Source organism: Mchenga conophoros, linkage group LG23 (genome assembly GCF_057382185.1).
Source record: "Mchenga conophoros isolate Kocher_MC1m ecotype Shallow Benthic linkage group LG23, M_conophoros_male_GT1.1, whole genome shotgun sequence".
Classification (NCBI taxonomy): Eukaryota; Metazoa; Chordata; class Actinopteri; order Cichliformes; family Cichlidae; genus Mchenga; species Mchenga conophoros.
In genome coordinates, this window is record NC_140547.1 from 3,053,349 (window position 1) to 3,071,282 (window position 17,934).

The following is a 17,934-nucleotide window of genomic DNA, read 5'->3' on the forward strand; positions in this document are numbered from 1 at the left end:
GACAGTTTAGCAACGCAGTAACGCAGTGTGCTTACGGGAAAGTAACAGTAATCTAATTATTTTTTTGCAATAGCAATCCCTTACATCACCTGTTACTTGAACAAAGTAATCGGATTACAGTAACGCGTTACAGCCCATCTCTGAATACAAATACTGAATAAGCTTAGCAAAGTGTTAAAGACATTTAACCACGTGAAGGGTTCATTTTCATAGTGTTTCACCATCCCAATAAATATAAACTGTTCAAAGAAAGAACACACACTGAGCGTCACGGTTTCTTTGTCAGTAGCCTATAAAGGCAACTTGTATTGTTACAGCACCCACATCACAGTCAGGCAATATGATTTATTTACAGATGTGGACATGGCACACTCACACAGGGGGAACAGCATAAGTAGCTATAATGTGCTAAATCCTTGATCCCTCATCTCTGGTGAAAAATCTTTAAATTGCCCTTTGAACATATCACACGCCCAAGTAAGTAATTTATGCGCTAAGCTGTATATTTTCAGGATTTTTAAGTGCATGTTCTCTAGTTGGGCCTCAGGCTGTGTTGAAGAATAGCTACTCCAACTGGGATTACAGGGTGGTCTCCGGGATGCATCTTGGACCAACTGCCACTGTACAGCACCACGAAAAAACACCTTCCCCCAAAGTGAAACTCCGCACTTTGCTCACCCATGTGAAACAATACTTTCACAATACCACAGGAGTTTGATTGTTGGCGACAAGTTATATAATGCTAGGAATTACAGACTAGCATGCAAATGCTAAATCCTCCTCTCTTTCTCCTGAGAAGTGGATGAGACGGACTGTATCTGCAGGCTTCACTCTGGCTCCCAAGCTTTGTGCTACAGAGACGCTCTCCTTTCTCCCCCTGACTTGGGTGATAATCCTGACACGCACTGTCTGCATTTTTTACTGTACGCATTTAAGCGCATTTGCAGAGCATTTATCTCTCCAATGTAAACCAATTTGGCTATAAGGGCCTTGGGCCAAGCAAGGCGCTGGAGGGAAGAAAGGAAAACCCAAACCTAGCAGATGTGCAGAGAAAGGAGGATGGGAGAGTTGGCAAAGATGCGGGGGTTGATGAACACGTGAATGCAGCAAAAAAGGAAAAGCGGAACCATGGGAGAAAAAGAGCATTCGTTGTCCGAAGGGTAAGCTTTTGAAACTTGGGATAGGGGCCTTTAAAGCCGATAGAACGTGGATCACTGAATTGTTGAGTCACAGAATCTGAGAAAATCATATGAAGCTCCCAGTTAATCCTGTCATAGTGAAATCAGTGGGCATACTTTAGGGATCCCAGCCCCATCTGAAGAATTTTGAAGCCTGCAGTATTGACAGAGCTGCTGTTTGATACCGCCTATACACCTGTATCAGCTGTCTGTTAATCTGCCTTCCCCTCCTCCCACTAGTCCTCCACAGCATGCCGCCACTGCTGGTAGTAATGGCTGATGAAATGGACCAAGGACCTAAAAGCTGCCAATCTTGCTGCTTCTTGATGTCGCCTGTAAGTGGCTCTGGTTGCAGGATGAACTTGTCACTTTGATCATCTGAAAGGCAGGACTCCTGCTGTGTCAAACATTACTTCCTGCAATTCTGTGGAGCCATAAAGACTATGGGCTCCTTGGTCCCTGAAATGGGACATTAAGACAGAATCATCCTAGTTTAGTTGTGGTGATATCAAGGTGTTTTATTTGCTGGCTCACAGGCAGGGTCTGAATGTGTTTGGATGGCTTTTAAAGTACCTGATCTTATAGCCTAAGGTTCCTGTAAATGAGGTGTTTGCTGCTCTTATCAATGAGACGTTACATGAGAATAACACCTGGCACTGTCTTGACTGTGAAGACCACTGGATGCTTTCACTAGGTGATTACAACAGGTTCCTTCTCTTTCACTTATTTTCTTTTTCAAGTTTTGGTGCTATATTCAGTAGCTTTTATGAAAACATTATGGTATTAATCCTTAAGACTATGATTAGCAAATGCACAGGGTTTTGTTAATTACTTTAAAAAGTGTAAAAAACTAGTTGCTGTGTTGGCGATGCAGATGTATATACGTTTTTTGGACAGTTGCAATCACACACCTGTTCAAATTTAGAAAGGAGCTGTGCAGAATTCACAGTAAGAACTAAGTTACAGGAAATGACTAAATTTACCAGGATTAAAATGTAATATTACGGCATATGTGTATTACAAGCCTATGTATGCTACAACAAGATACAACAAGATATGAACTTTCCCCATCTGTGCACTACCCGGTATCAAAGACACTGATGTGATAGCTACACCTGCAGCCACAAACCTGTGAAGTCAGAAACACCATGCTCCATCTCTTTGCACAACATATTTTAAATCTTATTTGCTATTAATTTCTTTCTCCTCTTTTATCAGTGCTGGCGGCTGGGGAAGGGGGTTCTTGCTAAAACCTGCCTGGTTCTCAGCACAGTGGAAACTTCAAACCACATGACACATCCAAAATAAAATACAATAACAGCATTGTATTGTATTGTATAATAAGCAGTTATTAGACAATAACTGAAATAGCCATTGTACTACTTATAAACTCATAAGTCTTTGCATTCTCCAAAGGAGAGCTTATATTAATTGGGCCAAATTAAAATATTAATTTCGTTGCATCAGCTGAAAACAACAATTTTTCATCTGCAATGATTTCCAGAAAGCTGCCAATAACAGCAAAATTTAAGTTACTACTAATGACTAAACACATAACACATTACCATTTACAAAAGAACATTTTTATCCATTTTGCAAAATATTAATGCTAAAATTAAAAAAATCAAAGGGAAAAGGTTTTGATAGTATTGTAAAAAATAAAACGAAGATATGACATAACGACTACACATTTTTGGCATACTAACAAATATTGTATGTTTTATTTTTTCACAATGCTGGACAAAAATAATATTTAAATGTATCGTAATGTCTGCAAAATTGTATTTAATAGGCCAATTTGAAATCAGGCACTTGTATGTGTGTGTGTACCATTACTTCTGTCTCAGATCCTGAGGGATTTATGAACAATGTCAAGTTCCCTCAGAAGACCTGAGACTCTTCACTGCCTCTTAAAGCTTAATGCTCCCTGACTGAGTAGCACAGCAAGAGCCACACACTCTCTCTCTATGTGCCTCAGATAATGCTAAGAACAACCTCTCAATTCCAGCTCTCCTTCTCGCCTAATGTGCCCTCCTTCCTCTATTGCATGCGCATGGCCATTTCCATTCTGTGAAACAGCACTGAAAACGTGGGTGCCTATAATGGAAAACGCTAACATTGTCCCTAATGGTTTCCCATCCCAGGAGAGTTTTAAAACATATGTAAATTTATGTAAGCCTAAGAGAAACACATATTTACAATAGCACAGGGTAATCACAATATGACGACATGGTGCGCTGGCCTTGGAGATGGAGGCGCCATGTGTCATTAGTCTCCTTTATCTCTTTTCTTTTTCCTGTTATCATCAGTGTAACAATCACTCACAATATGAATGAAAATGATCTGCGCTCATCTGTGGGACAGTGATGGAAAGGCTGAGGTGGAGGGGGGAGAAGGTAAAGGAAGATGTTTTGTGCCTTCACGCGCGTCCTCGGGTGCCTCGAGGATGCGCGTTTGTGTAGGTGAAGGTAGTTTATTAAATACTGGCACAGTTCAACAGAACAGTTTACTGAACAGGAGTAATTCAAAGGACACATAAATCTACCACAAGCCAAACATAATATATGTTAACAGCTGATGTTAGATGTACAGGAAAGAGAGAAAGAAGAGTCGTAGTTTAACAGATTTTTGCTGTGGATAATAATCAAATTTTTTCCCGTGCAAATCAGTTGAAAGAAAAGCTGTTGTTTTTTGTACCCTGATGTCAGGGTACAAATGCTCAGGCATTACTTTTGCTACAGTGTTTAACGTTTTTGTCCCTCGTGATTACATGATCTAATTTTTCTCTGAAGCATCTGTAGCACCTTTTCATGCTATCGTTCATAAAATATGAAGGGCAACTAGAATCTCACAGGATTGACTCAACTGAACATATCATCTTTTTAAAACCGAGAATGCTCCACTGTTTATGACACATTGAGCTCTTATTTACAGGATATACTCAAGTTAACATGTTGCCTCTGAAGTCTGCAGCCACTCCTGCAAGACTGAGGAAGAAAACAGGCTTTACTTCTTGCTTTGTTTGTTGTTCTGCTTTCTTGAGTTCATCCTGCCATAGCAGCGCAACACACTGAACCACCACCGACAGACTCACCTCCAGTCACTGCCTGAACAAAATAACACAGCAGCTGGACTCACTACAGTCTTCTGCCTCCATCTACTGACAAACTATGGAACTACTGTATATATCTGTATGACCTCAAGGAGACTAACAAGTGACAAAAACTGTAAGAGAATCAGCAGAAAAAAAGATATAAAACTTCTAAAATTATTGGAGTCACCTCATGGTTCAGTTCTCAGTTCTGTGCAGGATGGACCGGCCTTTTACATGCCTGTGTTCAAGGGCCTGTTATTACATTATCATACCCACACTGGAAATCTGCCTGTGCATGAGTGCATTTATTCTGATGTGAAGTCATGTTAAAAAACAGAGTTGATATGATTGTTGAAGACTTATACATCATTTTTACTTTTTTATTTATTTAACAGAAAAAACGTTCATTTCAGCTTCAATATCCAAGAGCCAAGACTCTTTATTGTCATTACATAAGCAATACTGCCACATGTGGTCCAGCAAATGAGATTTAGATAGCATAAATATACTGACATATTATAAATACAAATAGAATGCTTATACACAATTTACTGACATGTTTTAAAAAGTAAAAAGTCTGAGTATACACACACATTAAGTCAAAGTGTGTGTGTGTGTGTGTGTGATTTATTTCTATAGCACATCTAAAATAACAGCTGTTGACCTGTATATTGAAAATAATCAAATAACATAAAAACATAGTACAAGATGACAGAATTTAAGAAAGGAAACATAATATGAGAAAAACTAAGTAAGAAATAAGACAAGTAAATGTCACTGTGTCGCAGGCAGGATGTGGACCCAAATGCAGGACTCAAACTCAAAAAGTTAACTCAAAGAGGCAGCTTTATTGCTGTAGCAATAAAGAGCGCGAACTAAAACTCTGGAAACTAGAGACATGGCACCAAATTGGGGAAAACTAGAACCAGGACTAGGACTCTTCAAGGAACACAGAGGAAACACACAGCATATCAAATTACACAGAATGAGACAGAGGACGCAAGGCTAAACATAACACATGAGACGAGGTACCTTCAAAGTAAGAGAAGAAAAACAAACATGGTGCACACAGACAGGAGCCTACCAAAGTAAAACAGGAAGCAACAGGAAGCAACAGGAACATGCGTACAGAGACACAGACAGACACACAGAGACATGACTGGGGAAACATGGATAAACATGACAGTCAGCGGGGAAAAGAATGAAACACGAAGAGGGAAGCAAGACACATGAACTCAAATATAAACACAGACGTACAGAAAGAGACACAGAGGACAAACACAAGAGGGAATCGAATAATCAAAAGCTAAACAGAACAACGATGGCACTATAGAATAAACTCAAGACAAACAAAGTGGACATAAATCATAATACAAAATGACAAGTATTTTGTAGTTGCTGCTTGTTGGTGTCTAAAAGCCGCCTGAAATTATTTCCAGGCGGCTCATTACAGCCATATTGCGTGTCATATGGGTTCTGTTAAAACTGTGGAGCGAATAGTGGCCCGGTTTTATTGGCCCTGCATTGGGTGGGCCAATAAAACTGAAGAAATCCTAATTTAAAAAAAATAAATAAATAAAAAAAATTTTTATAGCTCAAAAAAATAATCTTTATTTTACATTTCGGGAAATGGAGACCGAACACACATGCTCAGGTCTGAATGCAGTAGCAGCCAGCATGGTTATATAGTTCTGCAGCACGTCACACACACACACACACACACACACACACACACACACACACACACACACACACACACACACACACACACACACAGTTAGTTCCTCTTTCTTTTTGTGTCTGATTTCCTGTGCAGCTCTGCACTAAACTTCCCCTTTCTAAAGTCTGTTGCCAGGGCGACCTGTCACCCTCTGACCTAGTTTTTGTCTCGTCTGGGCTTGGTTTCCAAAGGCCTCTCTTATTAAAATACATAAAACAATATAAGCAGAAAATAAGCATTAAAAATATATATCTACATCCCAACACTGTCCCTCAGTCTAATGGGCCGGTGGAAAGGCTGAATAAAACTTTAAAGTCCATGATCCGTAAGTTAATTCACGAGGATGAATGCAATTGGGATTGCTGGTTAGACCCTCTGTTGTTTGCAGTGCGGAATCTGCCCCAGGCCTCAATGGGATTTTCTTCCTTTGAATAACTGTTCATCCGGAAGCCATGGAGGTTGTTTGACCTAATTAAAGAAAACTGGGAGGAAGGTAAAGATAAAGTGCTTGTATTACTCCTTTATTCCAGGTCAAACTTACTCACCAAGTGGCAAGGACCCTTCGTGGTCACATGGCGAGGGGGTGACGTAGACCATGAAATGGTATGGTCACACAGGTATAACACCTCAACCTCCTTAAAGCACGGAGAGAGGCTGAAACCGCTTCTCTGCTGACATTTGTCACACTTCCATTCGGTTTGTTCGGAGTCCCAGCCACTTTCAGCGCTCATGGACCAGGACATGTCCTTCAATGCACATATTAAACAAATATGTAAGACTGCTTTCTTCCATTTGCGCAACATCTCTAAAGTTAGAAATATCCTGTCTCAGAGTGACGCTGAAAAACTAGTTCATGCATTTATTACTTCCAGGCTGGACGACTGTAATTCATTATTATCAGGAAGTCCAAAAAACTCCCTGAAAAACTTCAGTTAATCCAAAATGCTGCAGCAAGAGTCCTGACAGGGACTAGAAAGAGAGAGCAGAAAAAAGTGTTGAGACGGTTCTTTGAAAAACCTGATCAGCACCCTTGACTGATCTCAGCTGGAAGGGTGCCCCAGGTCAAGGTAGCAGTGCCAGGCGGCATTCGTGCAGGTGAAGTAGGCTCTCTGTGGGGAACACCTGCTTCACAGTCCTATTTCTCCCTCCCTTTTATTCTGCCTATTGATGCCTTGAACAGAGGGCTGGAGGCCATTTTGTCCCGCAGGTAAAGGGAGTCACTGGACGATCTGATTTCCTCGTGTCAGCATTGTTCCCACATCATCATAATTAATGTTGTTCCAGGTTCAACATTGCAAGTGACCAATCACCTTCTTGTGACGTCATTCCTTTGCGACTTCGAAATACCCGCCTTCGAGTATTTCGAAATACAAGTGAAGAAGCGAAAAACCGCCGCCTGTCCGCCGAATTTGAAGTCAATTTAGGATACTTTCCTTTAATAAACGGTAAGCATTATACATATGTTCCTCACTTGGCTTGCTGTTTGTTTGCTAGCGATAGGCTACTTGACGACAGCATTAGCTAACCAGTGTTCCCCAACTTTTTGGGTGTTTCGTGGCCCGGGGGTTGGGTCAGGCAAAATTGCAGTAGCTTCCCTGATCATTTTACAAACATAAGTGAAGAGAATCTGGACTAAAAGGCCTAGACTTATGGTTGTGTGCTGAATCTATGAATCAAACTATCACCTGGAAACATAATTAACTGGTCCATAGCTGTGAAACTGGACATGAGTTCTTGATTCTATGGAGATTAACAGTAATCCAGAAATTTACAAATTTGTCCTGGTACATCGCGTAAATGTTGTCCCTGGGACATCATGTAGAAGTTGCCCTGGGACATCGTGTAAATGTTGTCCCTGGGACATTGTGTAAATGTTGTCCCTGGGACATCGTGTAATTGTTGTCCCTGGGACATCGTGTAAATGTTGTCCCTGGGACATCGTGTAAATGTTGTCCCAGGGACATCGTGTAAATGTTGTCCCAGGGACATCGTGTAAATGTTGTCCCAGGGACATCGTGTGATAGCTTGTAAATAATGGAATGAAAATTATTGATTGTTATTAACTTGTGAAAAAGAAGTGTAACAAATCCACATGTTATGTTCTTACACCCTTACAGAAACTGTGACTCCTTCACAATGTCAGGTAAATGTCAACTCATGTTGAATAATCAACCAATCAAGCCTTTTATTATCACATGCAATGTTACACGTACAACTGCAATGAAAATTTCACCCCCTTCTGACCATACATATATTGCTTAAACATCACATTGGGAAGACAGGTCGGAAACAGTTAGGAAGGTCAGAAAACAATTTAATTAATAGATGAGGGGAGAGGAGGAGAAAAAAGAACTACAACCAGACAAAGCTCCTAGAAGACTGAAATGGATGATGGTTGCAGCATGCAAAAAGAAAATGATATCTGTTGACTACAGCATATGCTTTCTCACAGATTACCTTGTGGGAGTAGCTGGACCAAACTCTATTGGTATTTCAAGTTTGAAATCCCTGTTTGACCAGACTAACATTTCAGATGAGGTACCTCTTGACATAAAAATCCTTTTATGTTGTCATAAAACTAATGTTAAATTCTGCTTTAAATACACTTTATTGTACAATTTACTTAATGAATCGTGTTCCTTAGTTCTGTTTTTATTTATATGTATTTATTTATTTGTTTTATAAGGTAATAGATGGCCTAATCTATTTGCAGTGTGAGGTATGTTGAAAAGCTTGTTTGATCATAATGACATAGCATGTTTACGTTTTTTGTAATGTATTTGAAAACATAGGTGTATTTATGTTATTTTTATAGAATTTCCCTCACATTTATCCAATACCAAGCCAAATCACTGGAAAAATTTTGGATGGGTCCACAAGAGCACAAAGTGCATACTTTTTGAAGGTATGACTTGGACTGTGGTAACTATGTTCTTATTACAAAGGGTTTATAAGTTGCCACTATAAACAAACAGCATTTTCCAAAATTGAAGCCTTGTCAGAAGAACCTGAAAAATACCTTTCTGAAACCTTTTCTGTGTAAAGACTTGTTCAAAAGCAATGCACACAGATTAAAACATTTCTGTCTTGGCCAACTGATAAAGAACACCAAAAATTTAGTGGTGCGTGTTGAGTCTGTGGTCTTGATTTGTTTTGTACACACTATAGAAATTAATTAATGTAAACAAAAAATGACACTTTCTATATGTTTGTGTATCTGCAGAATTAATTACAAGTCTCACCTGACAAGCTTTTGCAGTTTTGCAGTGTCATTCTTGACAGAAAAACATACTTGTCACATTATTTTTATTTCCAGAAAAACATCTTTCAGATGTATGAGAAATTGATTGGAGCCTGTCTGGAAAACGGCAGCCACTGGACCTTGTTTGTAAGTTGCACAGATTTTGCACTCTCTAGTGCATGATACTTTTCAGTGTCCCTCATTAGGAAAGCTCAAGGCCCAAGCCTACCATATCCATCTTTTTACAAAACAGTTTTGTGACATACCCAAGAGGACCATAGTCTATATCAGGGGTGCTCACACTTTTTCCGCATGTGAGCTACTTATAAAATGACCAAGTCAAAATGATCTACCCACTACAAAAATCCAAAACATATACTTATTTATAAATATATTGAGGATTCTTTATATCTACAATGTATATACATGCATAACCGCAATATCCAATATTTCACAACGCAATTAACTATGTAAATTTTTTGTCATTACCTGAGTTTACTCTGATGACTTGCACTGAATTGAATCAGCCAGGGATGCATAGTCCGGACAGTAGCTGCTGACGGCCAGGTTTAAGAGAAAAAACCGAGAGCTAAAAATTGGAGTTAACTCGCTGACTAGCTTGTCAGTTTTACTACACTTCGCGCCGCTGTTTGCGCATGCGCAGCGACCTAAGCGTCAGAAAAAATCTGCTGTCATCTGACTGGCTTCCCTGTATCAATCAAGTGACGGGATGGATGATAGGCTGGCATCTATTTTTTTAATGCCATGCGATCTACCAATACTACCTTTGCGATCGACTGGTCGATCGCGATCGACGTATTGAGCACCCCTGGTCTATATGAATTCATTTGGCGAGTCGGAGGTCAGAAAAAGTGCGGTGTTGAAAAACTGGAGGTAATTAATTAACATATTTAACATAACATATTTAATTTAATTGAAATCATTACCGAACGTGGTTATTGATTTCTCTATATGCTTTTTATTTGTAATAACTGCGATCTCTCAGCTCATTTGCTTCAGCAAGAGGCTGCGCTGGAGAGTGGACCTTGTCACATGTGAGCCACCCACATCAACAGGATGGGAACTCATGTGGAGTGCATGTCATAATTGTACTGAAAACTATAGCTTTAACCTATATACGTAATGTTTACATTTTTGCCTATTCAGTTTTTAAAGCCTTAGAGGCAGGATGGTAAAATCTCAATTTTTTTTGTAGATTGAACCATTTCAGCAGTAATGCTTTGCTTTGGTTGCTCTGTTTTTTTTTTTTTTCTCGGGGGGGGGTTAAAAACAAACAAACATTTCTTTGTTAATCTAATTCTTTTTGTTCTTTTTTTTTTTTTCTTCTTCGTCAATTATTAGTTTGCCCAATCTCTCATTGACGGTAAAACACAAGTGGAGGAGTACAACACTGAAATCACAAAGCTCAGGTCCCGACTTTGCCACTACTTATTTTCCTCAATAGGTAAAGATAAAATTAGCTGCCTTCTTTTTCTCTAACATTGGAAAATGTAACTTGTACTTAAACAAATTATATTTTGCAGATCGAACTAGGAAGTGCAGTCAGTGCTGGTGTGTGATTGCAGCCAAAGACCGGGTACACTATGACATGTCCTTAGCCATATAGATTGTTTATTTAATGGACTTTGTTCATTTGTTTTTTGTTTGTTTATTTCTTCTTCTTTTTTCTTTTTTTAATTCACAGGTGCAGTGCCAGAAATGTGGTGCATACAAGCACATGCGTTGTTCAAAGTCTGTTTGTGGCATCTGTATCTTCTGTGAGAGTAAGTCACAATATAACTAAACAATGTCCAAAAATGTTTAAAGTGAATTTTTTTTTCGTAATTTTGCCTTTGCACACCAGGACTGTGTAATTAAAGTGGACGTTTCAAGATCCATTTTTTACACAAAACTATTTTAGACATAACTGTGTCGTATTGTGGGGATTTCTCTTCACAATTAAATTGATATAGTGCTGTTTATATCATTCTTCTTTATGTAACAGCACAGTGCAGCACAGCAGAGGGAAAGGAGTTGTGCAGCATAGTGGGTGGCTATACAGGAGGAGCAATAGAAGTAGCCAGTGAAGAATGTCATCAGGGAAAGCATCAGGCAGCGAATGACAAAGGAAAAGTTCCTAAGGGAGAGAACATCTGCAGCAAATCGACAAGTAACAGTGAGATAGGAAGACTGACAGTCAGAGATGAAGGTACACAGACTGAAGACAAAGAAAAAGAAACAGAAGTATACGGCACAAGTCTGAGTACAGATAATGCTGCTGCTGATGATGTTGACAGGATCGATGCAGATACAGAATTCCAAACTGATTCAGAAGGAACTAGTACAGTTTACAGAGTGCATGGTCGCTTATCTGTACCAAGCTCAAAAAAGAAAACCTACACAATAACAGAAGACGAGATCAAGCACAGAATCAATGCAGAGAACATGTCAGTTCATGTTTTCAGAGGTTTGATTGGGGTAGGTATACATTTCGTGATTTTGATGTCACCTGAAATAAATCCGGGTTACTCGTATCAATGAAGTGACAATGTGGCTGGAAATTGTGCATTTGCTGCAACATATACACAATTACACCATGTAAACAAAAGCATTTAACTTTGTGCGCGTGTGTGTGTCTCTCTCTGCTCTTTTGGTGTTTGCACTTTTTCTTTTTTAGGGCCGTAAAGCCAAACTGCCCGCAATGATTCTTGACAGGCCTAAGAAGGCCAAAACTAAAGTAACAGTGTTTAGTGTTCTGAGTGAAGAGGAGGCTGGGGAGCTAGCCCTCGGGTTTGCCGGAAGATTGGCCTGCGATGTCACAACAGACATGGTCTGTAAAGGCATCGACCATTCAAGTGCTGATATGACAAAGTAAGTTAGTAAAACAATATGAAAGTTGTATCTTTTTTGGTATTATTTGTCATTTCCCCGTATTTGGGTTATTGGTGTAACATTGTTAATCTTACTTTCTAATAACAGACAGACTCTTCTCAAAATCCAACACAATCTTAAACATGAGCTGACTGATTCCTCAACCTTCAGTTTGCTGACACACACCTTTGGCCCCGCTGCACTGGATTCTGTCATTTCATTCCTGTGTGAAAAACTTGATCTTGTCTCTTAAATAATGAAACCTTTTGTGACTTTTGTTTGTTCTGTAAATCAGAATCTTGAAAATTGTTCACTGTTGTTCTAAGTTTGTGTTAACTATTTGGCAAAAATGATTGGTTCCTAATCCAAACAGCATAATGACTGTTCTAACACATATCTTAAAAATGCTACAAAGAAAGAAAATTATCACATATGTTTCAATATGAATGTAATTGTGTCACACTCGGTTTGTAGTAACTTTCCTGTTTTATTTTGAGTTTTGGTATGTTTACACTGTTATTTTTATTTCCCGTGTGTTCGTCTTCCCTTATTAGTTTTACTGTATTTAATTAGTCTGATTTAATAACTTATAATTATTTACTTTCCAGTGTGTATATATGCTCCTCGTTTGGATTATTGTTTGTTTGAGTTCTGCCTGTCTTTTCTATTAAAGATTTGGACTTTTGGACTATTAGTGGACCTCGTAGGTTTTTATTCTGTTCAATTGGTAATTGACTGGGTTTAATTTAGTGGCCTGGAAAACAGGCCGGAGGGGTCTGGTCATTTTAACCCCCTAAGACCCGAAATCTTCCATGGCATGCATTTTTAATTTCTCTTTGATATTTGGGCCGATTGGAACCCGATGAATGTAAAAAGAAAGAATTACCAGGTTTTGTTTTTTTTTTACCTAATTTTTGTTTCTGAGAAAAATGAGAGCCACATATGAGGACATTCATTTGAAATTTCGATAGAACAGTTGCAGTATAATGTCCTCATAACTGTATATCAGGCACTTGTTGATCAAGATTTAGTATTTTGGTCTAAATAACCCAAAATGTGATGTCCACATGTGTGGACGCCAGGCTGGAGTAAAGTGTTAGAGCTATTTATACCTATGTAAACTTTTATACACTGGTTTTTACCTGTCTTGTTTCAGAAAGGTTTAAAAGGGTAATGTCCACAGTTTATTTGTTTATTTATTTGTTTGAATTCAACATATTTTATTAAAGTAATTGAGCTTGAACACAGAAAAAACTGAATCAAATAATCATAAAATCAAATCACTTGCACTATACTGAAGTCTAATCTACTCTGAGCTAATGCCGGTTTCCAACACTAATGATCGGGTGAAGGAGAGAGATGAGGGTGTGCACGGCCACTGGTGCTCTTATCCCTGTTCTTTGTGATACAATCCAACAGGAAAGCAGTCAAACCCTTGGACATTAGCCAAGTTAACGTTCACAAATATATACACACAGAGGAACTCTGAGCCCCAATGTCAGCATTAGCACAAACATGCCACTTCATACCAAATCTCAGTGTGAGGTCAGGTGTTAGTCTCATTCCATTATTCTGGCTATATTTTCTTACTCATTACTATTAAACTTATACTTAAGACTAACTATTAACAAAATCACACCCCAATAACTCTGTTATTACACTTTGTATTTAATCATAAAAAGGCTGGATGTTGAAACCTTTTACTTCTATTTTGTATGAGCCAGGATTCTCAACAGCTGATACTCTATGTCCAAAAAGTGACAGGTATCGTTTTATGGAGCAAAAAACTTAAGAGCGCATATTTTATAAATAATACCAACAATTACAAATGCAGACCTTTAATAGTAATAAGTAATCCTTTATTTATAATGCATAGCAATATAAAAATAGTAACATATGAAAATATTACAATGGGCACAGATGAATTTGTATCAAAAACAGCAACCAAGCCAAAGTAATGAATAACACACATAAATAACAACTGCTTGAGAGACCAAACAATTTCTTTTCAACTGTTCCTTGGCAGAAAGTTAAGACAGCTATTCAGCTTTAGGTTTCAATAAACAGAAGTAATGGATGCAGTCCCTTTGAAATGTCACACAAAAGTCTACTTGTGCATATACTTAGCTTTAACTCTTCTCTTTTTTGTTTTGTATTCCAAAAGGTTTTCATTTTCTCCAGAGGATGTCTCTCTTTCAGTGGTTATCAACTGTTCACATTCATTTTCAGACTGTTGGAATGTCGATGCTGGCCGAACGTTTCTTGCTAGAATACAATGGCCTAATTTTGCGTGCATTATCTGTCATCTTTATTTCGTACTGGCATATACTTTTGCCTACTTGTTTTGTTTTTAAGACATTTGTATGCAGTTCATCTATCATTGGAGTAATACCCTCTGGAATGAATGCCCACTGTTTAACTGTGTCTAAAACAGCATTTAGTTTTCCAACTGCATCTTCTGTGCATTTTTTGTCTGTGCTTTCAACTACAGGAGTGTCATTCAAAGTTGATAGAGGACTTTTCAGAGAGTTTTTCATTTGTTTAAAATGGCTACAAGCCACCTTCAGGCAAGCACATGTGTTATAGTGAGAGAATGTACAACAAGTGCACTGAAGTGTTTCAGCCGATGCAAAAAAACACAGATTTCCAAACAAACTTGGCATTTTTATCACTTTCAAGTCCTCACAGTGTACAAAGTAATGCCTTTCTTTCACTGCAATTCTTGCCAAGGTAGAAATGTCTGTTTCCATGTTTGGATAGATGTCATTGTCAGCCTCTGCTAATTTTGCAAGTAACACTAGATGCTTGCAAAGAAGTCCTCGTAAGCCATATGTACAGTTGCAGTAGGACTCAACAGGGCAGACATCATACACCATGTCTTCTCTTGACTCAGATGGGACTTGATATGCATTAACTCCATGGCTGTTCTTGACTGTAATTTTAAGAGCCCAACCACTTTCCATCAGTCTTGAAGCAGAGTCTGAAACTTGAGACAAGGTGTCAGCAAACCTGTTTTTCATGCGGCCCACATCTTGCAGGGTTTTTATGACTGAGAAGTAGTCGTCGGCCTTCCCTAGGAGCACTTCAATCAGATCATCCAGACGCCTATTCGTGTAGCCAGATAAAAACTGGTATTTCAGGCGGTGGAAAAATCTGAACAAAAGTTATTTGAAATGATTAGTAACTGTAATTGAAGGAATTTAAAGTTTTAATCAAGACTGTATTATTTTTTTTAAAAATTGGAATACCTATTGCACACGTCTTTTATAAAGGAATGCTCTGTGCCGGTTTAGCTGATTTAGGCAAATCCACCTACTCTGTTTTTTGTTGTGATAACATAAAAAACGCTGCTAGAATTTAAAGGATTTGCCTAAAACCTGTTCTGGCAATGACATGACGAACCTACTCAGTTTAGCCTCTTGGATTAAAGCATAATATCTTTTTTTCAGCAATACAATTGAATGAGGTCAAAATAATAAATCATACCTTTCAATCACATTGTTTGTTTCACAACGAGCGTGACTGAAGCGACGGCCGTAGTCACACCACATGTGGCCAATGCCTTCCCAGTGCTTCTGAAAATACTGGCACACCAAAGGGTATTGCTTAAATGTCTGGCAGAACTCTGCTGATGTGGCTTTAAAGTCGTCCTCCTAAGAGAATTGGATGCAACAGAATATATTTCAATCCATTTAACAGACCTATTGAAATCTTTAATATTATGTATTGAAGCCCTTTTCCTTTTATTGAATAACATTAAGAATTTTAAGTTATTAATAATATGTCGTGTTTTTGTATTAAGAAGCAATTATTTCTTCCCTTACAATGGCTAAGAAGGAACACTAAACCTATAAGCATATTTGGTTTCAGCATCTGTCTGTGAAAGAATCCCACTCACAAGTTCTACTGCACAGTGGGTGACACAATGATGTTCTGCACAGCTTAAGTACTTGTTTTGATAAGCAAGATAAGAAGCCAGTTTTAGAAATTGTTTCAAAAATCTATTTTGTATCTCTCTGTAACTTTTTTTAGCAACTGAAAGTTATTATGCTCTTAGTGTAATCAAGAAATCAAAATGTGAAATAGACAAATTACACTTACAGATGTGCAAGCTTTCAGCTTACAAAAGAAAGAAATGATTTCATTTCTCTTTTGGGTGTTAGAAAGCCCATGGACCCCGGACTCTGATTTTGAAAGCCATCGATTAACAGCCTGTGAATGTAAGAGAAAAAAAGTTAATCTGGAGAGAGAGACAGAGGAGCAGCTGTACAAAAAGCATAAAAGAAAGCTGACGTCCAAAAATAACTTTGTCACTCACTGGACAAGAGGACCTGTGCATTACAGAAATCAACCAGGCAAACATATTTTTAAATGTCAAAAAGAGCTTTGGGAAGCAGCCACCAGAAGATGAGTGCACTGTGGTCTTAAATGGATGGACATAGTCACTCAACATTTTATCCCTTTATATTCATTAACCTGAGTAGGTGAATATCACAATGAGGCAAATCATGACAACAGGACCCTGTTGTAAAAATGTGTTTCAGGTGCATCTTAGACAACGTGAAAAGAAAACAATGTGGTTTACCTGCAAGACATGGTACCAGCATAGAAGGATAGCTGACTCTGGAAAAACCTTCTGCAAAGCATTTATTTCCGCAAAGTCTTTGTCAACCATAAATGCTCTACAGAAAAAAAGAAAACACTAAATGAGATTAAACAGTATGAAAATGTTTTTGCTATCTCAAAGCACCACTTCAATGCCAAATTAAACATTTCAACTCACAAGTAGATATATAAAATACTGCATACAGCCTATAGGAATAACTTTAACAACTGGAAAGGAAAGTTTTTTGCAGCCCATGCTGCAGCTATAGCATTAGATTCTGGCATGTTATAACTTTTTTGAAAAGGAATTATTTCAAAATTAATAGCTGTCAATGTATTATTTACCTCGGGGAAGTTGGGAAATGCTCACAAACTATTCCAAGAACAGTTTCCAGGGTTTTCTGACTTTCGTTGCTGACAATAGCATAGGCCACAGGGACTCCATGCCCATGATCATCTCTTACAACAAGTGTGAATAAGGGAAATGAATACTGGTTAACGCAGTGCGTGGTGTCAACAAATACTAACTGTTTTGCATAGTTCTCCATGTTTGATTTCATTACAGGTGTCTGCAAAACAATCATTAGTTCTTGGTCAGATGTGTATGGTTGATAGAAGAGAACATGTTCTTGATGTTTTCCATTAAGTAAGGTATGTACACTTTAACTGTCTCCACAGTTAAAGTGCTTCTTCCTCATCATGCAGGTTCTAACACTGTCAATGTCACGTGGTGTGACAAAATGCTCTCTGTTGTGAAGATCTCTGTGTCCATGTTCTTTGGCCCATTTATGACATTCGGTTAGTACGATGGCTGGCTTAGTTCCAAGGGAAAGCAGTTCCTCAATCTTCCTCCTTAAATCACTGGAAATATTGTTGAAATGTGCGTCTTTTGGGTCCGAAGGATCATGCCCATCATGCTTATCATATGTACGCTGCACGATGACTGTGTGGTCTTTCCAACATTTGAGTACTTTAAATGAAACATAGGCCTTACAGCCCACTGCTCTGTAGCTGTTTCGACTTTTTTCCCAGCTCTGATGCAGTTGAATTTGTAATAGTCTCTTTTCCTGTCTTTACCTGAGGCAACATTTAAACATTTATAATGTCCATGAAGGGTTAATGAGTTCAATTTTTCTAACACAACACTGAACGGGTCCTCCTGGCATTGTGACACATGCACACAAAGTTGTGTGTCTTTTCCAGTTCTTTTTTTTTCGTCATTCAG

At 38.4% G+C, this 17,934-nt stretch overlaps 2 protein-coding genes across 3 annotated transcripts; one reads left to right on the forward strand and one right to left on the reverse strand.

Moving 5' to 3' along the window:
• Positions 1 to 7,226: 7,226 nt before the first annotated feature.
• On the forward strand, positions 7,227 to 12,798 carry LOC146546378 (uncharacterized). Its single transcript, XM_085263647.1, has 11 exons — positions 7,227 to 7,437; positions 8,110 to 8,530; positions 8,679 to 8,711; positions 8,808 to 8,897; positions 9,309 to 9,380; positions 10,596 to 10,698; positions 10,778 to 10,830; positions 10,939 to 11,017; positions 11,239 to 11,711; positions 11,911 to 12,104; positions 12,213 to 12,798. The coding sequence occupies exons 2-11, from the start codon at positions 8,318 to 8,320 to the stop codon at positions 12,355 to 12,357; spliced, it is 1,455 nt and encodes a 484-aa protein (XP_085119773.1). The 5' UTR covers positions 7,227 to 7,437; positions 8,110 to 8,317; the 3' UTR covers positions 12,358 to 12,798.
• Positions 12,799 to 13,937: 1,139 nt separating this feature from the next.
• On the reverse strand, positions 13,938 to 17,833 carry LOC146546379 (uncharacterized). Of its 2 annotated transcripts, none has more exons than XM_085263646.1 (5): positions 16,888 to 17,833; positions 16,690 to 16,786; positions 16,206 to 16,316; positions 15,591 to 15,757; positions 13,938 to 15,257 (listed from the first exon to the last, which is right to left on the reverse strand). In XM_085263646.1, the coding sequence occupies exons 2-5, from the start codon at positions 16,777 to 16,779 to the stop codon at positions 14,330 to 14,332; spliced, it is 1,296 nt and encodes a 431-aa protein (XP_085119772.1). In that variant the 5' UTR covers positions 16,780 to 16,786; positions 16,888 to 17,833; the 3' UTR covers positions 13,938 to 14,329. The 2 variants fall into 2 exon arrangements, with proteins under 2 accessions (XP_085119772.1, XP_085119770.1); XM_085263644.1 differs by having other exon boundaries at positions 17,055 to 17,832.
• Between the last annotated feature and the right edge of the window lie 101 nt (positions 17,834 to 17,934).

Coding starts and splice junctions, on each gene's coding strand:
- LOC146546378 (XM_085263647.1), top strand. CDS start 8,318: ATGAGGGGAGAGGAGGAGAAAAAAGAACTACAACCAGACAAAGCTCCT. Junction 8,531..8,678: donor AGACTAACATTTCAGATGAG/GTACCTCTTGAC, acceptor TTGTTTTATAAG/GTAATAGATGGCCTAATCTA. Junction 11,712..11,910: donor TTTTCAGAGGTTTGATTGGG/GTAGGTATACAT, acceptor TTTCTTTTTTAG/GGCCGTAAAGCCAAACTGCC.
- LOC146546379 (XM_085263644.1), bottom strand. CDS start 17,293: ATGATTGTTTTGCAGACACCTGTAATGAAATCAAACATGGAGAACTAT. Junction 16,787..17,054: donor CATTTCCCAACTTCCCCGAG/GTAAATAATACA, acceptor TTTTTTCTGTAG/AGCATTTATGGTTGACAAAG. Junction 15,758..16,205: donor AGCTGAAAGCTTGCACATCT/GTAAGTGTAATT, acceptor CAATTCTCTTAG/GAGGACGACTTTAAAGCCAC.